Source organism: Barbus barbus (assembly GCF_936440315.1).
Source record: "Barbus barbus genome assembly, chromosome: 46".
Taxonomy (NCBI): Eukaryota; Metazoa; Chordata; class Actinopteri; order Cypriniformes; family Cyprinidae; genus Barbus; species Barbus barbus.
This window is the reverse complement of record NC_136724.1, coordinates 20,995,789-21,017,329: the sequence shown is the minus strand read 5'-3', so window position 1 is coordinate 21,017,329 and position 21,541 is coordinate 20,995,789. Positions and strand designations below refer to the sequence as shown.

The following is a 21,541-nucleotide window of genomic DNA, read 5'->3' as shown; positions in this document are numbered from 1 at the left end:
GGGTTTAGCCGTGAATCAGTGGTTGTGACAAGCATTTGAGCAGCTGGGGTCACGGTCTGTGTGTTAGCAGACTGATTATGAAGATGATTTTTGGCGTTGAAATCTGTTGACAGTGGCTCATTCAGAAGCACTCAATCCACAGTTACTCCTGGAAAGGAATAAGCATGCCTTGTTGTTTCCATCCAAAGCACCTACCATGTGCCTATTGGGTTGCATCACTGCATGCTAAATCAGTCTGAATACAAGCATACTGCTGTCTGGCATAAATATAAGCGTGGTTAACAGGTCTGTTGATAGTGTTTGACTGTTTGTCATAGGTCAGTGCTCTCAGCCGGACTGGAAAACAGTATTCACTTGTATTCACTTACCACGATGACATCTTTTTATTTTCCCATAGGCCACTCTACCCTGTTGACCCATCGTGGCATTGTAAAATCCACTTAATCCAACTCTACTGGGAAATTAGCGTTATGAAACCAGTTTAAAATTAGTAAGGGTCCATTTATACATCTGGACATTAAGTTTCAATGATAGAGGACGATGCTCTTACATGATTGATTGTGTAATATGTTTTTTTCCACATACATCAGGCCATAATGTTCAAACACTTTACCGAGTTCCCAAAAATAACTACAACATAGCACTCTCATCCAATGGAATTATGGGTAAAATGATCTCAAAGCAACAGAGGGTGATATAAAACTCTCCTTTAACCAGTGCTCGAATTGAATCAAGTCTTATGGGGGGTCCCCACCATCAGACTTTTTTTTTTTTTTTGGTGGGGGTGGGGGTTAGTCTCGCAATATACAATTTATACAAAATAAACAATATATTTGATCATAATATGCATAACTATATACTATTTAATGTTGCATAACAAAGAGAGATAAGCTACTATTCTTCTTTTAAATGGCTTACTCCAAGTAAAAATGTCTGAGGGACCCCCCTAAGTCTATTTTTTACTTCTTATGGGGGGTCCCTAATGCCTTATGGGGGGTCCCGGATCCCCCCAGCCCCCCTTCAATTCGAGCAGTGCCTTTAACCCCAAAATGTATTGTGCACTTTCTCCCTCCTAGAATGCATGTGTAGATCAAAAAAGACAGATGGAATTAGATGCAGATTCTTTATAAAACAATTTGCTTATATTTTAATTTAATGGGTTGTGTAAGCAAGCAAGAGTTTACTTAGTTTGAGGACAAATATGACTGTTATTTAGTCCAATAAATATAAATAAGTTATTGTATTAATAATTTATTACATTAAATATCATATTAAATATCATATTTGTGAGTGTGTGTGAGAGAGAGAGAGAGAGAGAGAGAGAGAGTGTGTGTGAGAGAGACCCTGGACCACAAGGGTCGCTGGGGTATATTTGTAGCAATAGCCAAAAATACATTGTATGGGTCAAAATTATCAATTTTTCTTTTATGTTCCATGAAGATATTTTGTAAACCATAAATATATTAAAACTTAATTTTTGATTAGTAATATGCTTTGCTAAGAACTTCACTTGGACAACTTTAAAGGCAATTTTCTCAGTATTTTGATTTTTTTTGCACCTTCAGATTCCAGATTTTCAAATAGTTGTATCTCGGCTTAATATTGTCCCATCCTAACATTGGTAGCGATGGAGTCCCTGATCATGAGGCCGACACCTGAAAGGCATCTCTCTGTCGCTGGTTTGCCTGACCAATAGAGGGTGTAACCTGCGTCCATGCTCCCTTAGACTTCCTTTCTCTGAAAAGCAGATTTCGCTGAAATGTCAACATCCAGCCTAGCAAGTTCGTGTGCAATTAAAGCAGATCGTTGATCAGGTCGAGTGCTGTCAGCTGAGTCTATCATGGTTCTGATGTTCCATCATGCGAGTTTGAGTCCTTTCCCACCTTTTAAGGCGAGTGGGATTCGAGGAGACGAGCTTTGTTTAGGCCACCTTTTATAGGCCCCTCTCCGTGTGGAGCAAGCAGCGCTGTCCCTAGAAAAGGCTGCTTGGTCGCTCAGGATGCTGCCGGGTGATGATGTCGTCTCCAGGTCAACCGGGGGGAGGGGGGGGATTTCATTATTGCCTGCGCGGAGGAGCTTTCAAGTGGAGTGCAGCGTGCGCAGAACTGACCCCACTCTTTAAACCCGTTCATCTGCCATGGCCTAGCAAGCTGGGACAGAGACAGCGAGGTCCTCGGGCCGTAGGTTTTACATCAGAGTTTCCCTCTCCTAGGAAGATGGCCTGCAGAGGCTGGAGAGATCTGCCTTCCCTGCTATTCCAAACCATAGCTGGTAGGTGGCCGGTGACTCCGTCGTGGGAGTTAATTCGCCCAGTGATGCAGTGCAGGGTCAGATATATAAAGTTAATAAAATAATAAATAGAATAATATAATATATAATGTGTATAAAAACAAAACAAAAAAATCATTAAACACACAAACAATTTTTTTTAAAAGGACAGATATTCATAGCTATTTATTATATACATAATGTAATAAGTTATTGCATTAAATAATAATTTATTATATTAAATCAAAATTAAATTTTATTCTTGCATTTGATATATTAAATACAATAAAAAGTGTTTTATTTAACATAAACTATTATGTCTGGGTGTGTGTATATACACATACACACATAATAGTTCATTATATTAACTAAAGCTTTGTTTTATACAAAAGTCAGTATGTTCATTTAATCTAATTTATTTTATCTTTTAGGAGAAAGATTTGAATTAGGTTAGTCTGTAGTTATAATTAACTTTATATTACAGCAAGAGAAGTTTCTAGTATGTTCCCCATGTATGTAAATCAGTGGTTCAGATCAGATAGACCTAAGCATGAACTCAGTTAAGATGAGAAGACCACTTTATACTAAAAACTGTGCACCCAGCTAATTTTGATGCACACAGCAGCTTATTTACATGTATCACCTGCATGAGTATCACCTGCACCTTTAAAATATAGTTAAACTCATTCCTAGGCAGTATTTTGCTAATGAGGACAGCTAGTATTGTGAGGCCTGGGGTGGCTTTAGAAGTTCACTGGTGCAGTGGGACAAAGACAGCCAGGAGCAGCTCTGCTTTTTCAGGAGATTTCTGTAAATCCCCATGAGCGTGGCATGTTAGCATATCCCACTGAGAGATTCAGGTGAAGCAACACAAATCAAACATACAGTGTATTCTGTGCACGTTTGTCATGGACGGTTTAATAATTGTTGATTTTGCTTGTAGGTGACGTGTAACAGGAAAGCTGTGCCTCATTTCAGGTAATTAGATGTAATTTGCATCATCATCAACTCATCAAAGGCAAGGATAAATTACTCTTGATGATTATCAAAAGATAATTACAAAGGGTAACATAAGATACCGAACAACGCAGATTTCATATCAGTGCTGTAGGTGCCTGAGGAGGAAACGCTTTAAATACCTCATTGTTTAATGATTTAACCACTCAAACGGGTTAAAACTAATTGTTTATTTGTTCTTGCAGTTTCTAAATCTGAAATCAGCTCCTAATGAAGGCCTGAAACCGTTTGTACCGCAAAGTTGCATTCATATTCCATCTGCTGGTAAATATGACAATTGTTTTTGAAAATCTTATAATGCTCCCTATAGGGCTAGAACATGCCAAGAGCACGTGCTCATTTATTTCATGGAAATGCAACCTTTTCAGACATTTTTGCAATTTCTACAGTATATGTTTGCAGTTTTATGACTAAATATGAGACTTTATGGAATATTCAAAAATGATTTTTCACATAACAGAGCACTTAAAATGAACTGAGTGAAAAGTTGAGTCGAGTCAGAAACGTTTTAAATGTTACACTGTCAAATCGATTTGCAAATTGTATAATTTTGGATTTTAACTTTTATTTAATCAGGAAGCCATTACAACAACAAACTTCTGAGGAGCAAAAGTGCTTCCCTATGATTTCATGAAAATTCAAGACATTTTTTCCAAATTCTACACCGTATTTTTGCCGTTTTATTAATTAAATACAAGACTATGCATAATTTTTGTAATTTTAAAAATACATTTTTACATCAAGAGTATTTAAAATGAACTAGAGATGTAGTAACCCTGTGAAACCACCAAAATGTATGTATATTTATGAAAATTTTAACCTAAAATATATATATAGTAAAAGATATGTGTGTGTATATATGTGTATATATCTCAGATGCACTCTTCATATACATAAGTAAATATTTGTATATGAGCCTTAATATAAATGATATTATTTCTATAGGACTTTATTATGAGCAACTGTACAATGAGGGCTATGCAGATCATTTCAATAGTTTATTTCTACCATACACAAACTGTACAACACAGCGCAGTACTGCTTATGAAATTTTAAAAGTGTAAGGAAATCCTGATATACAAACTACTCGAACTGAAGAAAATTTTTTTTTAAAACAAAAACAAACTAAATCATTTACAGTACTGTGTATTATGCTATTTTTTTCTTTTACACAAAAAATTCATATCACATTACAAAACATCAAATACAAAAAGGAAAAATAAATATTCCTCACAAAACTTCCTGAGCAAACAATCTGTGGTTTATAAATTAAAAATTAAGAATAATTTAAACAGAATTAATCATGAATTATACAGTAATTTAGGATTTCAAAAAAAAAAAGAAAAGAAAAAATAATCGATTTTATTGAGAATACAATTCTTTATGCTCATTTGGTCAGATAATAGTGTTTTATTCCATCTGAAACACCTGCAAAAACTATTTTTGACAATCAATGGACAACGTAAAAGTAAGGTTAAACTCCTTCAGTGTGCTAATTAACCTAAACACTAAATAACAGAATAAAAGTGCAAAAGGGTACATTTAGTGTTAGAGAAAGTGCTGCGACGAGGCCGTTTGTGATAGTAACACAGCAGCAATAGCACTCAGATCTGCTGAGGTGACCTCGGCCGTGCATTTAAACACAAAATCAAGTGGTACAGATTCAGTCAAAATGGAAAGATTACTCTCTATTGCCGTTCCTTTGCTGTAAATTGTCAATTTTTATATTTTAGTGGCTTGAAGACATGAAGTGCTTTGAGAAAATATCATCCATCAAACCTATATGAGAGCCCACCGTTTGTCGCACAAAAGAAGCCAAAGGTTGAGGAGTTCAGTCTCACAGAAAAGAATAAAAACCGTATTGTGCCTGATCATAAAACACTTTTTTTTACAAGAATATCGTTACATACTTAAAATGGCGTATAAACAGTAGGTAAACAGAGTTTAGAGGCTTTTCATTCAGAAAATAAATATACTGCAGAATAAAATGAATCACCATTCACGTAATACTGCTCTACCACAAAACATATCATATTCCATGTACTCATTTACATTTAGGCACATATATGCACACACGGATGTGCACACCAAAGGCAGTTCATATGAACAGAAACAGAAATAAGTTTTGTGTGTGTGTGTGTGTGTGTGTGGGGGGGTGATTGGATTTTTGCTCACTGTACAGTTGCTGTACAGTCGTTTGGAGAGCTAATCGGATAAAATATTTTTCTTTTTGCTCACTTGTTAGAATTTATGCATGAGAACAAATGCTGTCATTTCAGTGGCCTACATTAAAAAAATAAGTCAGGGATGCATACAGTACGGCTCTAATAGACCAATAACAGCTGCTCACCAACAGGTGGCGCAAGTGGACTATTCTTACATTTGACATCAGTTATGAAGGAAAAAGTCATTGTGATATATTTCGAACGACTAAAACTCCCAGTTATTGTACAACAAATGCAAAATAAAAATCACAATATGTAAGATTGGCCTTGCATTTTGGAGTTGCAGCAAAAATGATAGCAATAAATAAATAAATAAATAAGATTACTGTGAGATAAATACTACCGATGAATAAAGATAATATGTAGCAATAATATAATAACACACAAAAAGAACAATACGGAATAAAGTCAAGCAAACCATAGGAAATAAGTGCAAAAGGAGGTAAAATCTCACTAAAAGGAACATTGAGCTGTAAAAATGTGGCTGGTAATTTTCAGTGCAATGAATTATTTGTCATGGAATGGAGTTACTCTGTTGTTGTTTTAAACGACACATATCTTGCACAGATGACAAAGCCAGCCCTCTGCGGACAATCAAACGGTTGTGAACGAGAGTTTGGCCTTATACGTGAATGCCCTTGATGGCCTGTCTGATGCTGTCCAGTAAGGCCTTGCATTCGGGTGAATACTCGTGCTCTGAATTGTTGTACATATCCGTCAACGTGTTCACGTACGCTTCAAAGTTCTGTTCGTTTATTGGACCCTGAAACACATTAAAGAGAATTCAATGCATTGACTCTAAAATGCAGGTTTCATAATGATTTAAAAATGCATTCAACCCTTACAAGCATGTACCACTTGAACTACAGTTTACCTAAAAATACCAGCTACAGTAAAATCATATTAAATGAATTCATATATAAATCATCATATCAAATTAAATTGGCCTACAAACAAGTTTAAGACCCATGTGGCTATTAAATTGCCTTATTTTACTGTAGTAGCTATGACAATTTGTTAGAAAATACACTGTAAAATATAAAATGTGCAGCTGGTTTCTTAATAATCTAATTTATTCAATTTGATTTGGTCATTAAATAATCTTTTTAATATGAAATATGATTATTTTAGTTAATGCATTAACTAACATTTACAACGAGCATTTGATATAGTATTTATTAATCTTTATTAACGCTATCATCTTTTAATTTTGAAATTAACTTTTATTAACTGCTTTAGAATTATTTTATATAGTTAGTTCATGGTAATTAATGCAGCTAACTAATATTAACACAGGTTCTAATTTCATAAAGTCATGGGATTCAATTTAAAGTTGCATGCACTGCACTAAATAAATGAATAAATACATACATACATACAGTCTTGTTACATTTACTTGAAATGCAATGTGAAGATAGTTGAAGTCTTGTTTTCTGAGAAATTGAACAAATTTAAGTGATTTTATTCTTAAAACTATAACAAATATCTCTCAATACAGTATGAAAACTATCATTTTCTTTACTTGGTCTTAAAAAAAATATTAACTTGGCCTTCATAAAACCTGCAGAAACCTTATAAGTAGTGTGTTACCATATTTTTAAAGTATTATGTTACTTGAAAACCTGATTTTTCACAGTGTCGTTAGTTACCGTGACCAGAGTTTGTAAGGGACCTTATGCAGTGATCAGTAATATTTGTTGACAGAGATCAGGTTATGTTTTCCATGTTTATCAGAGTGTGTCTGTGTAAATGTTTCAGCGTGAGGTCTGTCTCACCATTTGCGGCAGCTGGATATCTGTGAGACTGTTGATAAGTGCTTGACTGAGACGCGCTAACTCCTTCAACAGACTGTCGTTGTGCTGCTCGATTATTTTATTCTCCTCCTCGATAGTTTTCAGGTTGCACTCCATAGATGAAATCTGTTTTAAAACAGGAAAACTTCAGCTCTGAAACTACATTACCCAACAGGAAAACGTCAGCTCTGAAACTACATTACCCACAATGCTCAGCGTGTAAGAAGGTAAAATGAATGCATATGTTATTTACCTGAGTCTGGAGCTGCATCATGTCTGCTTCTATCTTCAGATTGGATTCATTTAGCTCCTTTATTTCGTGATCCAAGTGCTGCATGTCTTCATTGTTTTCAATACCTGATTGACAGAAGACAAAACAATATTAATCTCAACTAAATTACTTGAGAAAACTTTTGAAGCTCTTTATTTTTCTTATTGCACACTATAATAATACTAGCAGGTCAAACATTCAGCTTCATTTGATGCTCTTTTATTGTTTTTAAGCACTTGAATTACTCACCGCTGCTGGTTTTGAGTTTGATGGTCATCATCTCCTCATCGGAGAGTTTCTTCTTGATACTCTGGGCGTTTAGTGGACATCCTGACAAACTGTCAAGGAACAAAACACAAAATCTACAGATCAGTACTAGCAATTTTGAGTTTCTTTTTTTGAAGTATAATCTAGTTTTCAGATAACAAGTATAGGCCTAATATATGACCATAATCAGCAACATTCACAGAATGTTTAAATTTACAAATAATAACATTATCGGATACTGTAATGGTGGTCAAAAATGAATAAACACGTGACATATATTAATTTCAGAGGAAAATACATATTTTGCATCATGAATACTGTTATTTTTACTTATTTCTGAAGTCAACCTGTATATATTTGTGTATTTGAATATTTATTTTGTATATTTATGCGAAAAAATAAATAACATTAATAATCCACATATGTTAGCTTGATTGAAAATAATAGTAATAATATTGGAAATTTATTGGAAGCATTATTATAATAATAACAATATAGCGAGTTCTGTATTGTGTGTATATATAATTACATATTTTGAATCATAAATACTTCTTATTTCTGAAGTCAACTTGTATATATTAGTGTATTTTAATATTTGTTTTATATATTTATGTGAACATTTTTATATTATATATAATGTGACCCAAGACCACAAAACCATAAGGGTCAATTTTTCAGAAATTGAGATTTATGCATCATGAAAGCCGAATAAATAAGCTTTCCATTGATGTATGATTTGTTAGGATATAGGCAATATTTTGCTGAGATCCAATTATTTGAAAATCTGGAATCTGATGGTGCAAAAACATCAAAATACTGAGAAAACTGCCTTTAAAGTTGTCCAAATAAAGTTCTTAGCAATGCATATTACTAAGCAAAAATTCAGTTTTATTATATTTACGGTAGGAAATTTACAAAATATCTTCATGGAACATGATCTTTACTTAATGTCCTAATGATTTTCGGCATAAAAGAAAAATCGATAATTTTTCGACCCATACAATGTATTTTTGGATATTGCTACAAATATACTCCAGCAACTTAAGATTTTGTGGTCCAGGGTCACATATAATAGAATTGAATGTATATCATATTTCAATATCATATAAGATAATATATATGTACAAAACGACTCTGATAACAACTCACAGTGAATGTGTTCAGGTTGGGTCAAGAGGTCTCATCATACAGTAGACACTAGGTTTAAGTTTACTAGGTTTAACATCAGAACTGAAGTTCCAGGTTATCGTATGGTTTCCTCACCTCCTGTGTGTGACAAAGACATTGTTGGCGTGACCCAAACCGTTGCAGCCGGGCAGAGGGCAGTGCGGAAGCTCCTGTTTACAGATCTTCCAGGAGAAGGCCGATCCGTTCACGGAGCTCTCCTTCTGCCGCTTGGTGGCGATGGGGCAACTTCCTGCGCTGCGATGCGATGTGTATTTACCCGACACATGGCCCTGACCGTCACAGCCTGCCACCGGGCACCTGGTGCACGAGAAAGGAAATATATACTTACTATCGCATTAACAATAAAACTATGCACGCTGATTTCACTGAAGATTATGTGCATCCTGGTAAAGATATTTTCACTGTCCATGAACATAGTACATAAATTAAGACTTTTTTTCCCCAACAAATGATTAGTGAATGGAGGATCATCAACATTAGGAGATCTAACTAAATATTGTTTTTCATATTAATTTTATGAGAAAAATGAGAAACATCCAAATATGTTTTTGGTACTTATTAACTGAGAAATATATATTTTAAAGTTTTTATTTTATTCTATTTTATATTAGTTTTTAAGTAAAGCAGTTATATTACTAGTGACCTCATTTTTGCAGTGCACATATATAGATTTCAGAATTTTCAATAACTTTAAGGTTATTATAGCTTATATAACTAAAACTGGAAATAAAAATAAAACCATCAAAAACATTTTAATTAACCAAAATAAAGTAAAATATATAAAAATGTTTTAATTCAGCTTGCTACCATGAAGGCAGCATTTTAATCTCGTTTAACTAAACGAAAACTAAAACAAAAAAAGGAATAAAATCCATACATGCAAATATATGGGTATGTATTTAATGACTATAAAGAAGTGACAAAAACTACAAAAAGGTTTTGTTTTTAATTTGATTTTAATTATATATTTTCAGTTTTTTTTCATGTTGGTTGAAATTTGAGTGTTTTTGATGTGGGGTATTGGCATTTTTAGTAGTGCTTTATATATATATAGATATATATAATATCAATAAAACTTCAACTAAAATGAAATAAAAACTGAAAATGTAAAAATAAAATATAATTAAAATAATAATATTAAAAAAACCTATAACACCATATGAGTGATACTAAAACAATACTGGTTGGGGGGAACGAGGTCATAATCTGCATCACAAAGGTTGTTTGGTATAGATTTCTGGGTCACCATGCCAAAACCCACACAGATGTGACCCGACCCCTCGACCTGCTTAAATGAAACCCCCCGCGCAGCCGTCTTTTGTTGTCCTAAACTCAACAGAGTAACAGTGATTGTCAAAGATAATCTCTTATTTGAGACTGAACTAGTTTCAGAGCTTACGAAGTAAACACAAACGAGCCCGTATACATTCGCTCGATAATTTGATGGCTAAAACTTCCGAGGGCCCACACCGCCGCCGCGGCGTCCGTAAACACCCCCACCCCCAATTTGCAGAGTTGGAAGACTTTTCAAATACCATTAAGAAGATTAATCCTGTGAAATGCTGATTAAAAATGTATTCAAAGCAGAAAAAAGGGAAGGAATAATTCTATCGGCACAGGCGGACTTCGTCGGAAACGCACTCCAGTAAATAATTACGGGCAGGGAGGTTAACGTGCCGCCGATGGAAAACATAAGCCCTAGCAAGTTGAAGACTAGAGTGGTGAGGAGTTGGCCAATTTATTTTGCTGCTCACTTTCCCCCTAGGTCAGTAATGGAATGACATAAATTGCACATAATTGTTGCGCGTCCTCCACAGGGGGGAAAAAACACATGATTTGGAGGTGGCTGACCCTTTCCCTGATAGCCCATATTGGAAGAGGTGAGAGGTTATCTGGGACAGTACAAATAGCTTGTCTGCGGGCCTGTATGGGAAAGGTTGTTATGGCAGTTTTGGCTCTAATACGCTGACTAAAACAAGACAACATTACGACTCCAACACTGGCCGTCGCGTCCAGCTCTGGGAATGGCGTTCCTGACCGCGGGACAACAGAGATGGACCATATGGCCGACAATTTACAATAATCTAGCGACATTACAGATGTACTTTCTGTTTCTCCACCCGTCCATTTCTCTGCCTCTCTGTTCCTCCTTTAGTGTGTGTGGACCTGCTACCGTCTAATTCCTAAGCTCTCATCTTTGCATTAGTAATTAAAAATGAAATACTAGCCCAGATGCAAAAGTAGGAAAGCCCTGTCACTGTGGGTTAGACTTTGGATTTAAGGCTGGAATCAATTCAATTTATTTTTTTAAAGAGCAAACTGCTGCGTTAATTGTAATTAAATGAGATCTTACGGGAAAACGAGGAAAGAGTTTTGAGCTCCCTGAATTAAAAGGATAATATTTTTGAATGTTTTTTTCTAGGAAATGCAGTGCTACAAACATAAACTATCCTTCTATTTTTATTACAATAAAAAATTGATATATAATGATTTTTCATTTTTCATTCAATGTTTCTGTATTCCCTAAAACAACATTTGTGTTTTATTTACGTGTTTTACTGTACAAATAATTGTTTTAAAGGCTAGTTGTACAGGTTGTTTTGATTTTTTTTTTAAATTGTGTAATAATAATAAAAAAAAATATGCATCCTTTATATGAAAATGAAATTTTGATTTAAATGTTAAATTATTTTATATTACATATATTCAGTCTAAAAATATTAACACATTTTTTCCAAAAATAATTTTTCCATTTATTTTATGAGAAAAACTGTGGGATACAGTGAAATAAGGTTTTTCATGTAAAATATTTACATAAACATATTTATTTTATTTTATATAAATATTTATATATTAAAAAAATATAATATATAAACTGTTTTAGATATATTATTAACAAAGCACCATTTTTTATAAAGTATTATAAAAATAAAATTATCTAATAATTTTTACCACAAACATTTGACTTTTTTCCTATAATGTTTATGCGAAAAAATTGTGGGATATGGTAAAATAGAGGGTTTGTTTTATTAAAAAAACAAACTATGTGAATAATTCAATTTTCACACATATTAACAGATCGCTATTTTATAGTGACGATACGGTCATCCTAGCTACATATCATACTAGGATAATTTAATAATTTTTTTAATTTAATTTTATAATAGATTTCAAACCTACCAAATAGTTCTCACCGAAAAATTGCCTCTAATGCTTTAGAAAAAATGTAATTTCTATTAAAGATGTATATTAAACTTTTTATTTAATCAAATAATTTTACAACATCTAAACTGACGATACATTTAAGTGTAAAGTAAAACCTTTCTGTTCAATCTATCTAAAAACAGCAAGCATTTGGTTGTCATTGTTTTGGTGGTGTCTTACTTCATCTCTGGCTCTTCTTTGTCCTCTTTGCTTGGCGTGAGCTTCAAGCTTCCTTTCCTGGCACGAGGGCACCCTGACAGACTGAGAAGGAACATGACATATGTGACGAACCTTTCAGAAGTTCAAGCGTGCAGACGTGTGTGTGGGAAAGATACGGCCACTGCGTTTACTGCGTGATGTTTCAAGCTTTGACACCTGTCGTGTTGCCATTGAACAGGGGTCATTACCTCAACAGCCGTGAAATGCCACAAAGTATTTACTCTTTGGCAATTACCCGGTTTTAAATGCAAATGATTTAACCCATTGAGTGCCTTTGTGTGGACTAAAGTGTCTAAAATCTATTATAGTGTAACATCTAGAACAAGAACACGCTGGTTTAAAAATGAGACATTGTGTTATAATGAAAAGCATGACCATTTTTGTCATGCAGAAACATCAAAAACTGCCACTACATTTTCATCTTTCATTGAAGTCTAAGATTATTTAATAGAGATGTCCTATCTAATGAGGCTCACCTCCTATGAGATGCGTAGTTTCCTGTCACATGACCTGAACCGTCACAGCCAGGAGTTGGACACCTTTAAAATAAATAGACATTTGTGTCAATTATATAAATTAATATGATGTAGGGAAAACTGAAAAAAAAGAAAAAAAATTTATATATATATATATATATAATGTATGTGTGTGTGTGGTGTGTGTGTAATATTCATCTCATATATTGTGATATATTGTAATATTCATCTATCATCTATCTATCTATATATAAAATACATTATATAATATTAAATAAATTAAATAATTATCACACACACACACACACATATGTGTGCGTGTGTGTGTGTGTGTGTGTAGATGTATGTATATTATATGTATGTATATAAACAGTTTTAATAAATTGATATAATAATAATAATAATATAATAAATATGAATGTTTACAAATTTAAATGATATATATTTTTTATTTATTTATTTGTTTTAAATATTTAAAAAATACAACTAAAATGTTTAGGTCATAATTTATTAAATATTTTAATAAATAAAATGCATTATAAATAAAAACAACAACAATAATAATAAATATATTATAGTACAATTATAATTATAGTTATTATAATAATTTACATTTATTGACATTATTTCTACACATTAATTCGATGTAATTTTAAAATCATTTCTTATTTTTATTGGATTGAAACTTTAGCTAATTCTTACTTGAGCTCTTGAGAATTAGCAGCCATTAGTGATTTCAGGGTCTTGTCAGCCAATGGGCAACCAGATACACTACAAAAATGAAAAGAAAAAAACCCCATAATGTAGATATGTATATTTTCTTTCAAGGTTATTTTGCTGCTTGAAAAATAAAGATGGTGAAAAATATGCAATTTTTTTTACCTTCTATGTGATGCATAATTTCCTGTCACATGACCACTACCATCACAACCTGGTGTCGGACAACTGCGGAGAGGAAAAGAGCAGATTAATGACCAGATTGATATGATTTCTTGATCTACTATACATGCTCGAATTATTAACAGGGTCTTTATCATGTGAAACCCCTAAACAGCGGTTCAAATAATGTTATTACCTCATCAGCTCTTTCTTGGTGTCTCTTATGAGCATCTTGTTTTTTGCCATGTTTGCATCTCCATTGTACGCTTTATCCTCGAGAGACGCCTTCTCCAGCTGATCCATCTACAAGACAAGAGACAGAAGGTCAAAGCATTGTGCAATTTTCCAAGAAAAGTCGCAACGGTCACTTAAAGAAAATGTCATTCTGTGAGCACACGTGCAGTAATAGTCTGTTAGAGGTCTGATGCTGCTTAAGTATACTTAGTAAAACATATATCCATTTAAACTCCATTATAATCCCTCGTAGTATTTATGATGGGCGTAAAACCTTTGGATTTACTTACTTTTTTTATAAGGTAAGTATCTTTGCGCACCAGATGTCAGAGGGAGAACCAGACAAACATACAACTGTCTGGGTTTGTTCTTTGACTCTAAAGAGAATGAAACATTTTCGGCTTTTCAGGAACATTCTTCTGCAATTTCTTTTCAATTTTAGTGTCATAGCAGCACATCGCAAGAGACAGTGCGCCTAAGGTCGTGGCTGACTGAACCAGATCATTTAGATGAATAAATAGAAACATAAGGGTTTTAAGTTGAATATATTCCTAATGTAGCGTACAACAAAGTCAAAGAGCATTTAGACACTGAATGTATTTCCTCAGGACATTAGACCTTATAAATTTCCCACCCAATTTTATTTTATTTTTATTTTTGCATACTACATACAGTTTAAGGTTTTTTTTTGTTCAACAAGGATGCATTCAACTGATCGAAATTGACAAAGACATTTATAATGTTTCAAAGGATTGCTATTTCCAAATTTAGCATTTATTTATCAAAGAATCATGAAAAGAAATGTATTATGGTTTCCAAAAAAATATAAAGCAGCTTATTTTGTTCGCTGTTTTCAACATGGATATATAATAAATGTTTCTTGAGCAGCAAATCAGCACGTTTGAATGATTTCTGAAGATCATGTGACTCTGAAGACTGGAGTAATGATGCTGAAAATAACCATGTAATATTCAAATAGAAAACAGTCATTTTAAACTGCAAAAATATTTCACAATTTTACTGTTTCTACTGTATTTTTATCAAATAAATGCAGCTACGGTGAGCGTAAGAGACTAAAGTATCTCACCAACCCAAAGCGTTGAATGGTAGTGTGAATAAATGCCTCTGTCTCACCTCTTTGTCTTGCTGCACAGGTGTTTTGCTGTAGTTCAGCGGCGTATCCCAGGCGTCCTGTTCGTAGAGGACGCGGTAGATGGCCGGGGAGATCTGGAGACCCGCTGCTTTGGCTAGAGAAGATTCAGGTGGGGTGAAAAGAGCGTCTCCTAACGCCGGCATCACGGGAGAATCCCTCGCCTTTTCTCTCTTTTTCTTCATACTTAAATCCAGCGTTCCATTCTCATCTACCTCTATCAGTGAGTCCTAAATGATAAAGAAACATAGATAGTCCTGTTGATACCCAACCTTTTGATAACCAGAGCACTTTTCCCACAAGAAAGTGTTTTGAACTTGTTTTCTGAGCCAAACCCTAGAAAATCACACTACTATTACTCATAACTGTGAATAGTACAATTCTGTGCATAGTTCTTCCAACCTTATTTGTGTTACAGACATAAATGATACCTCAAAACATGTGGTTTGTTACAATGTGGTTCACTTTTACTTTTCTAACCAGTCAAAAATACAATTTTTGCACTGCAGAGAATTTTTTCATGAAAATCCATGTTTTTATTCGGCAAAAAATGCATTAAATTTATCATAAGTGACAAAGACATTTATAACGTTACAAAATATTTATATTTCAAATACATTGTTCTTTTGAACTTCATGTTCAAAGAATCATGAAAATCCCAATTTCCACAAAAATATGAAGCAGCACATCTGTTTTCAACATTAATAATAATACATTTTTCTTGAGCAGCAAATCAGCATATTTTAATGATTTCTGAAGGATCATGTGACACTGAAGACTGGAGTAATGATGCTGAAAATTTAGCTTAGTGTCACAGGAATAAATAAAAAAAATTAAATGTATTCAAACAGAAAAAAAGTTTTGTAATTTGCAATATTTTTTCGCAATATTTCTGTATTTATTGTATTTTTGAGTATATGAGATATATGTATATATTTCAGAAAAATATGTTGTTTATATATTAAATATATTTATGTATAATATCACTTATATGAATATAAATATATACATGTAAATATTTTCAAAATATATGCTGTGTTTGTGTGTCTTTATATATACAATACATAATAAATATACAAAGTACAAGCATAGGTACATACAAACTTTGATTTTGGATGCGATTAATCGTTGCCTAGCACTAGTTTGAATATTACACCATCTTATTTTCAGATGATTAATAAGATATGTATAGGTTTTCTAATTAATTAGAGTTATTTATTTATTCAGTTTTCTTCCTTTTTTTTTTCCCAGTGAAAGGTAGTTTGTGAATCTCAGCCAAAGTGGTTTTAGGTCACAATCATTAATAGTGTGTTTAAAAGCTCTGTGTTGCTTAATATTATAACTTTTACGACCAACAGATGTGCTGGTGTATGAATGTGTGTTACAGCGAAGAGTTTTTATGCAACTCGTTAACTGCTTAAAATGCGACGCACCAATTATTCCACATACATTTCACATGGTAGCAAACAAAGGAGAGCTTATCAGGAACTAATCGTGATAATTCAGATTGCAAACCAAATATGGCTCTCTCTGGAACCAGCTAGAACCGACCGACAGCACACCTATCGAGTTCATCCCTGTGCAGGATGTGAGTTTTTCTTGTCTGATGACATTCTCTCCAGCCTCAGAAACAAGTGAGGTGACATCTTTCTCCAACACTTCCATGAAACGCTGCAAGAAGATAAGCCGTATTCTTAGGAAAAAAACAAGCAACTTGGCACAAACAGGGAAATGGAGATACTTAACATGCATAAAGACATTTCGACGCAGACATCAGCAGATGACAGATCGGCTAACACTGTTTTATTCATTCGCTCAGTTTGTACAGTATACCTGCTCTCTGCCCACTGAGTGCTGGGACTACGAACGGCCTGTGTGGTGTGTAGGTGTGTGAAGTGTTTCACGCCATACTTCTGCGAGTTGCTCTCAGTTTTATGTCTCCGTGTCTAAGAGGAAGACCTGCTTTGATTGAAGCCGCCAAACTGGATGTTTCTAAATTTGACTAAAATCTGCAGTATTAGGATCCTGGATTGCTGTTTTTTGTTTTTATTATTTTAGCATAATATAAGAAAGAAAGTTAAATCACATTCATTACATTATTTTTAACATGTGTGCATATATATATATATATATATATACAGTATCTTACAGAAGTGAGTACACCCCTCACATTTTTGTAAATATTTCATTATATCTTTTCATGTGACAACACTGAAGAAATGACACTTGGCTACAATGTAAAGTAGTGAGTGTACAGCTTGTATAACAGTGTAAATTTGCTGTGCCCTCAAAATAACTCAACACACAGCCATTAATGTCTAAACCGCTGGCCACAAAAGTGAGTACACCCCTAAGTGAAAATGTCCAGATTGGGCCCAAAGTGTCAATATTTTGTGTGGCCACCATTATTTTCCAGCACTGCCTTAACCCTCTTGGGCATGGAGTTCACTTCCACTCCTCCATGACGACATCACGGAGGTGGTGGATGTTAGAGACCTTGCGCTCCTCCACCTTCCGTTTGAGGATGCCCCACAGATGCTCAATAGGGTTTAGGTCTGGAGACATGCTTGGCCAGTCCATCACCTTTACCTTCAGCTTCTTTAGCAAGGCAGTGGTCGTCTTGGAGGTGTGTTTGGCATCGTTATCATGTTGGAATACTGCCCTGCGGCCCAGTCTCTGAAGGGAGGGAATCATGCTCTGCTTCAGGATGTCACAGTACATGTTGGCATTCATGGTTCCCTCAATGAACTGTAGCTCCCCAGTGCCGGCAGCACTCATGCAGCCCCAGATCATGACACTCCCACCACCGTGCTTGACTGTTGGCAAGACACACTTTGTACTCCTCACCTGGTTGCCGCCACACACGTTTGACACCATCTGAACCAAATAAGTTTATCTTGGTCTCATCAGACCACAGGACATGGTTCCAGTAATCCATGTCCTTAGTCTGCTTGTCTTCAGCAAACTGTTTGCGGGCTTTCTTGTGCATAATCTTTAGAACAGGCTTCCTTCTGGGACGACAGCCATGCAGACAATTTGATGCAGTGTGCGGCGTATGGTCTGAGCACTGACAGGCTGACCCCCCACCCCTTCAACCGCTGCAGCAACGCTGGCAGCACTCATACGTCTATTTCCCAAACACAACCTCTGGATATGACGCTGAGCACGTGTGCTCAACTTCTTTGGTCGACCATGGCGAGGCCTGTTCTGAGTGGAACCTGTCCTGTTAAACCGCTGTATGGTCTTGGCCACCGTGCTGCAGCTCAGTTTCAGGGTCTTGGCAATCTTCTTATAGCCTACGCCATCTTTATGTAGAGCAACAATTCTTTTTTTCAGATCCTCAGAGAGTTCTTTGCCATGAGGTGTCATGTTGAACTTCCAGTGACCAGTATGAGAGAGTGAGAGCGATAACACCAAATTTAACACACCTGCTCCCCATTCACACCTGAGACCTTGTAACACTAACGAGTCACATGACACCGGGGAGAGAAAATGGCTAATTGGGCCCAATTTGGACATTTTCACTTAGGGGTGTACTCACTTTTGTGGCCAGTGGTTTAGACATTAATGGCTGTGTGTTGAGTTATTTTGAGGGGACAGCAAATTTACACTGTTATACAAGCTGTACACTCACTACTTTACATTGTAGCAAAGTGTCATTTCTTCAGTGTTGTCACATGAAGATATAATAAAATATTTACAAAAATGTTAGGGGTGTACTCACTTCTGTGAGATACTGTATATATAAATAAAATGTCATTAATAATTTATATACAAATACAAGTATTCTTAAATAATTAAGAATTATATATATATATATGTATTTATAATTATTTAAATGAAACCGTTTTTTATAGTTTTACAAATATAAAAAAATATATAGTATATTTAGATTTAATATTTAATAGCACACTTTATTGGCACATTTCCATTTTTTTTAAGAGAAAAGAAGAAATAATACAGAAAATGTTGCAAGCAGGATTCGCTTTGCCCATATGCACTAATTACTAGGCGATGACAACAGCATACTTTAATACATTTTTGTTGTTTTAATTATGTTAGCACATAAGAAAAGTTTACATTATTCACATTATTAATTCACACTAATTACATTACACACACACAAACACACACACACACACACATATATATATATTTTTTTTAATGATTTGTATGTAAATGTTCTTAATAAATAAATTTATTTTATTAACAATTTTTAAAACAAAAATATTTTGCATAAACCCAGACTTATTTTTATATCATATTTATATTTAATGTTCAATAGCACATTTTTTGCCACTTTTCCACTTTTGGCTGGAAAAGTGGCCATGACTCCAGCATGCTTTTTAATAGTTTTTTATTTTTATTTATATGTGTATCAACAGTTTGTTTTTCTATTAAAAAATGGACTGAATATATAAAAACTATACTGTACATCGAAGGTATCAAACTGGATGGATCAAACTGTATGTTATATTTATAATTATTACTAAAATACACAGCATTAGGATCCTGTATTTTTGTTTTTATGTTTGTTTTTTTATTAAATTTTATTATGCATTTTGATTAAATTGCGTTAAATTTCAAGTGCTTATTTTTAATAACAAGGTTGTATAGTTTCAGGAATGCATAAAGCCAGAAAACTTCATATTTATGATTATAATAGCTCAGTTTGTTGGCAATATTCCACTTTTGTCTGTGAGAACAGAAAAATACAGGAAATGTCGTAACCTGGACTCGAAAACGCTTTGACTATTTGCATATATGCCTATATGTTCATGTTTTCCATCTTTACTTATATCAATATTTGTGTATCAATAGTTTGTTTTTCTATTAAGAACAAGGCTTAAATAAAAAAACACAACTCTATCATAACATATCCATTTTCACTTTGTAACATACATGATCTGACGGCCTGTGTAGACTTTCCTTATTTAATTGAAATAAAAGAGTGATGTCTATTAATCCTCCAACCAATTGATTTAATCCAACTTCTCATAGATCGTCTGTTAGAGATCAACGCCAAAGGATCTGTGTGAGCTTATCTAGGATAATATATTACTTAGCAAAATGTCTTCGACCATCTGCACTGAAAAAAAAAACCACGCTCTCTCCTGCAAACAAGAGAAAGACCCAACATCACCATTAGCACAAGTAGAAATCAAATGCACGGCCACGTTTTACAAAAAGCCTTATAATTGTCATAGAGGAGGAAGCTGTGATTGTATTCCTCCCAACTCTTTTTGATGTGATTACACAAATTCTCCTTTGTGTACATTAAAGCTTTAGGGCCAGTGTGGGTAAAAGAAAAAAAAAAGCTCCCACTCTCTTGTTGTTGTGCCACCAGAGGCAACACAGTTCTCTGTGCCAAAAAGTGTCTTTTGATGTTACTCCTCTTTTTCATACACAAATCACAGTTGTTTCAGAATGACCACATTAAATACCTTTTTCTGAGTGGTCTAATTTGATTACCTTTGTGGATGATGCCAGGGGCCGGCTGGGGGGCAGGGCCTCGCCGTTGTCTCGGCAACGGGTGGAGAGGTTGAGGATGGCTGCGGATGTGATGTTGGACTGGAGGGCGTTGCTTTGGGCTTTATGTCGACTGGGGCTGTTGTCTCCGGCCATGATCATACGACCACCAGAACCCAGAAAACAGGGGAACTGAGCGGCTGGAAATGGTGGGAATAGTTAGTAATCAGAAAAAGAGGAATTGAGAGAGAGGGAGAGATCGTAACTGATCATATTATGAAGAGAGGAACTGCAAACCCACATCTATGTAGAAAGCAGGTTTAAAAAGTATTATACATGTACTGAATCTGTTTTTAAGAAGCAATATTATTACATTTAATCACATTTGTTTTTCTTATTCAATTACATATAAATGAATATATTAATTAATTATATAATGTTAATATTCGATTTATCTACAAATGGCTTACTACACCGTAGTTTAACAATTAATTATACAAAAAGATCAATTTAAATCTGTCTTGCGCGTCCTCTCTATCTCTATCAATAAAATCATTATCATTAATATTATTTATATACATTACAATTTTTATTATAGATTTGATTATAGACTAATTTATCATATACATGTATAATTTGAATAATGCATAAGTAAATATGATTAATAAATAATAATATTATATTTCATACATTATGTAATTAAATTAGTAAGAAAATATAACATATAACATATATATATATATATATATATATACACACACATACATACACAATATTATATATAGTATGTATTTTTTACATTTTATATTATTATATTAATTATATATTTATATATAATTATTTTATTATATAACTAATGTCAAATATAAATAAATTATATA

The 21,541-nt window shown here is 34.0% G+C and overlaps 1 protein-coding gene across 1 annotated transcript in view; it reads right to left on the bottom strand.

Annotated features, from left to right (window-relative positions):
- Positions 1-6,132: 6,132 nt before the first annotated feature.
- The window catches only part of LOC306864673 (suppression of tumorigenicity 18 protein-like), a gene marked incomplete at both ends in the record, with an annotated part of 33,735 nt that continues 18,326 nt past the window's right edge, over positions 6,133-21,541 (bottom strand). Inside the window, 12 exons of the mRNA XM_079408828.1 lie at positions 6,133-6,273; positions 7,286-7,429; positions 7,557-7,660; positions 7,824-7,912; positions 9,105-9,326; positions 12,414-12,494; positions 12,929-12,991; positions 13,631-13,699; positions 13,811-13,873; positions 14,004-14,110; positions 15,176-15,421; positions 20,664-20,860. Coding sequence (XP_079264954.1) covers positions 6,133-6,273; positions 7,286-7,429; positions 7,557-7,660; positions 7,824-7,912; positions 9,105-9,326; positions 12,414-12,494; positions 12,929-12,991; positions 13,631-13,699; positions 13,811-13,873; positions 14,004-14,110; positions 15,176-15,421; positions 20,664-20,860 — 1,526 coding nt within the window. The remainder of the gene's footprint in view (positions 6,274-7,285; positions 7,430-7,556; positions 7,661-7,823; positions 7,913-9,104; positions 9,327-12,413; positions 12,495-12,928; positions 12,992-13,630; positions 13,700-13,810; positions 13,874-14,003; positions 14,111-15,175; positions 15,422-20,663; positions 20,861-21,541) is intronic.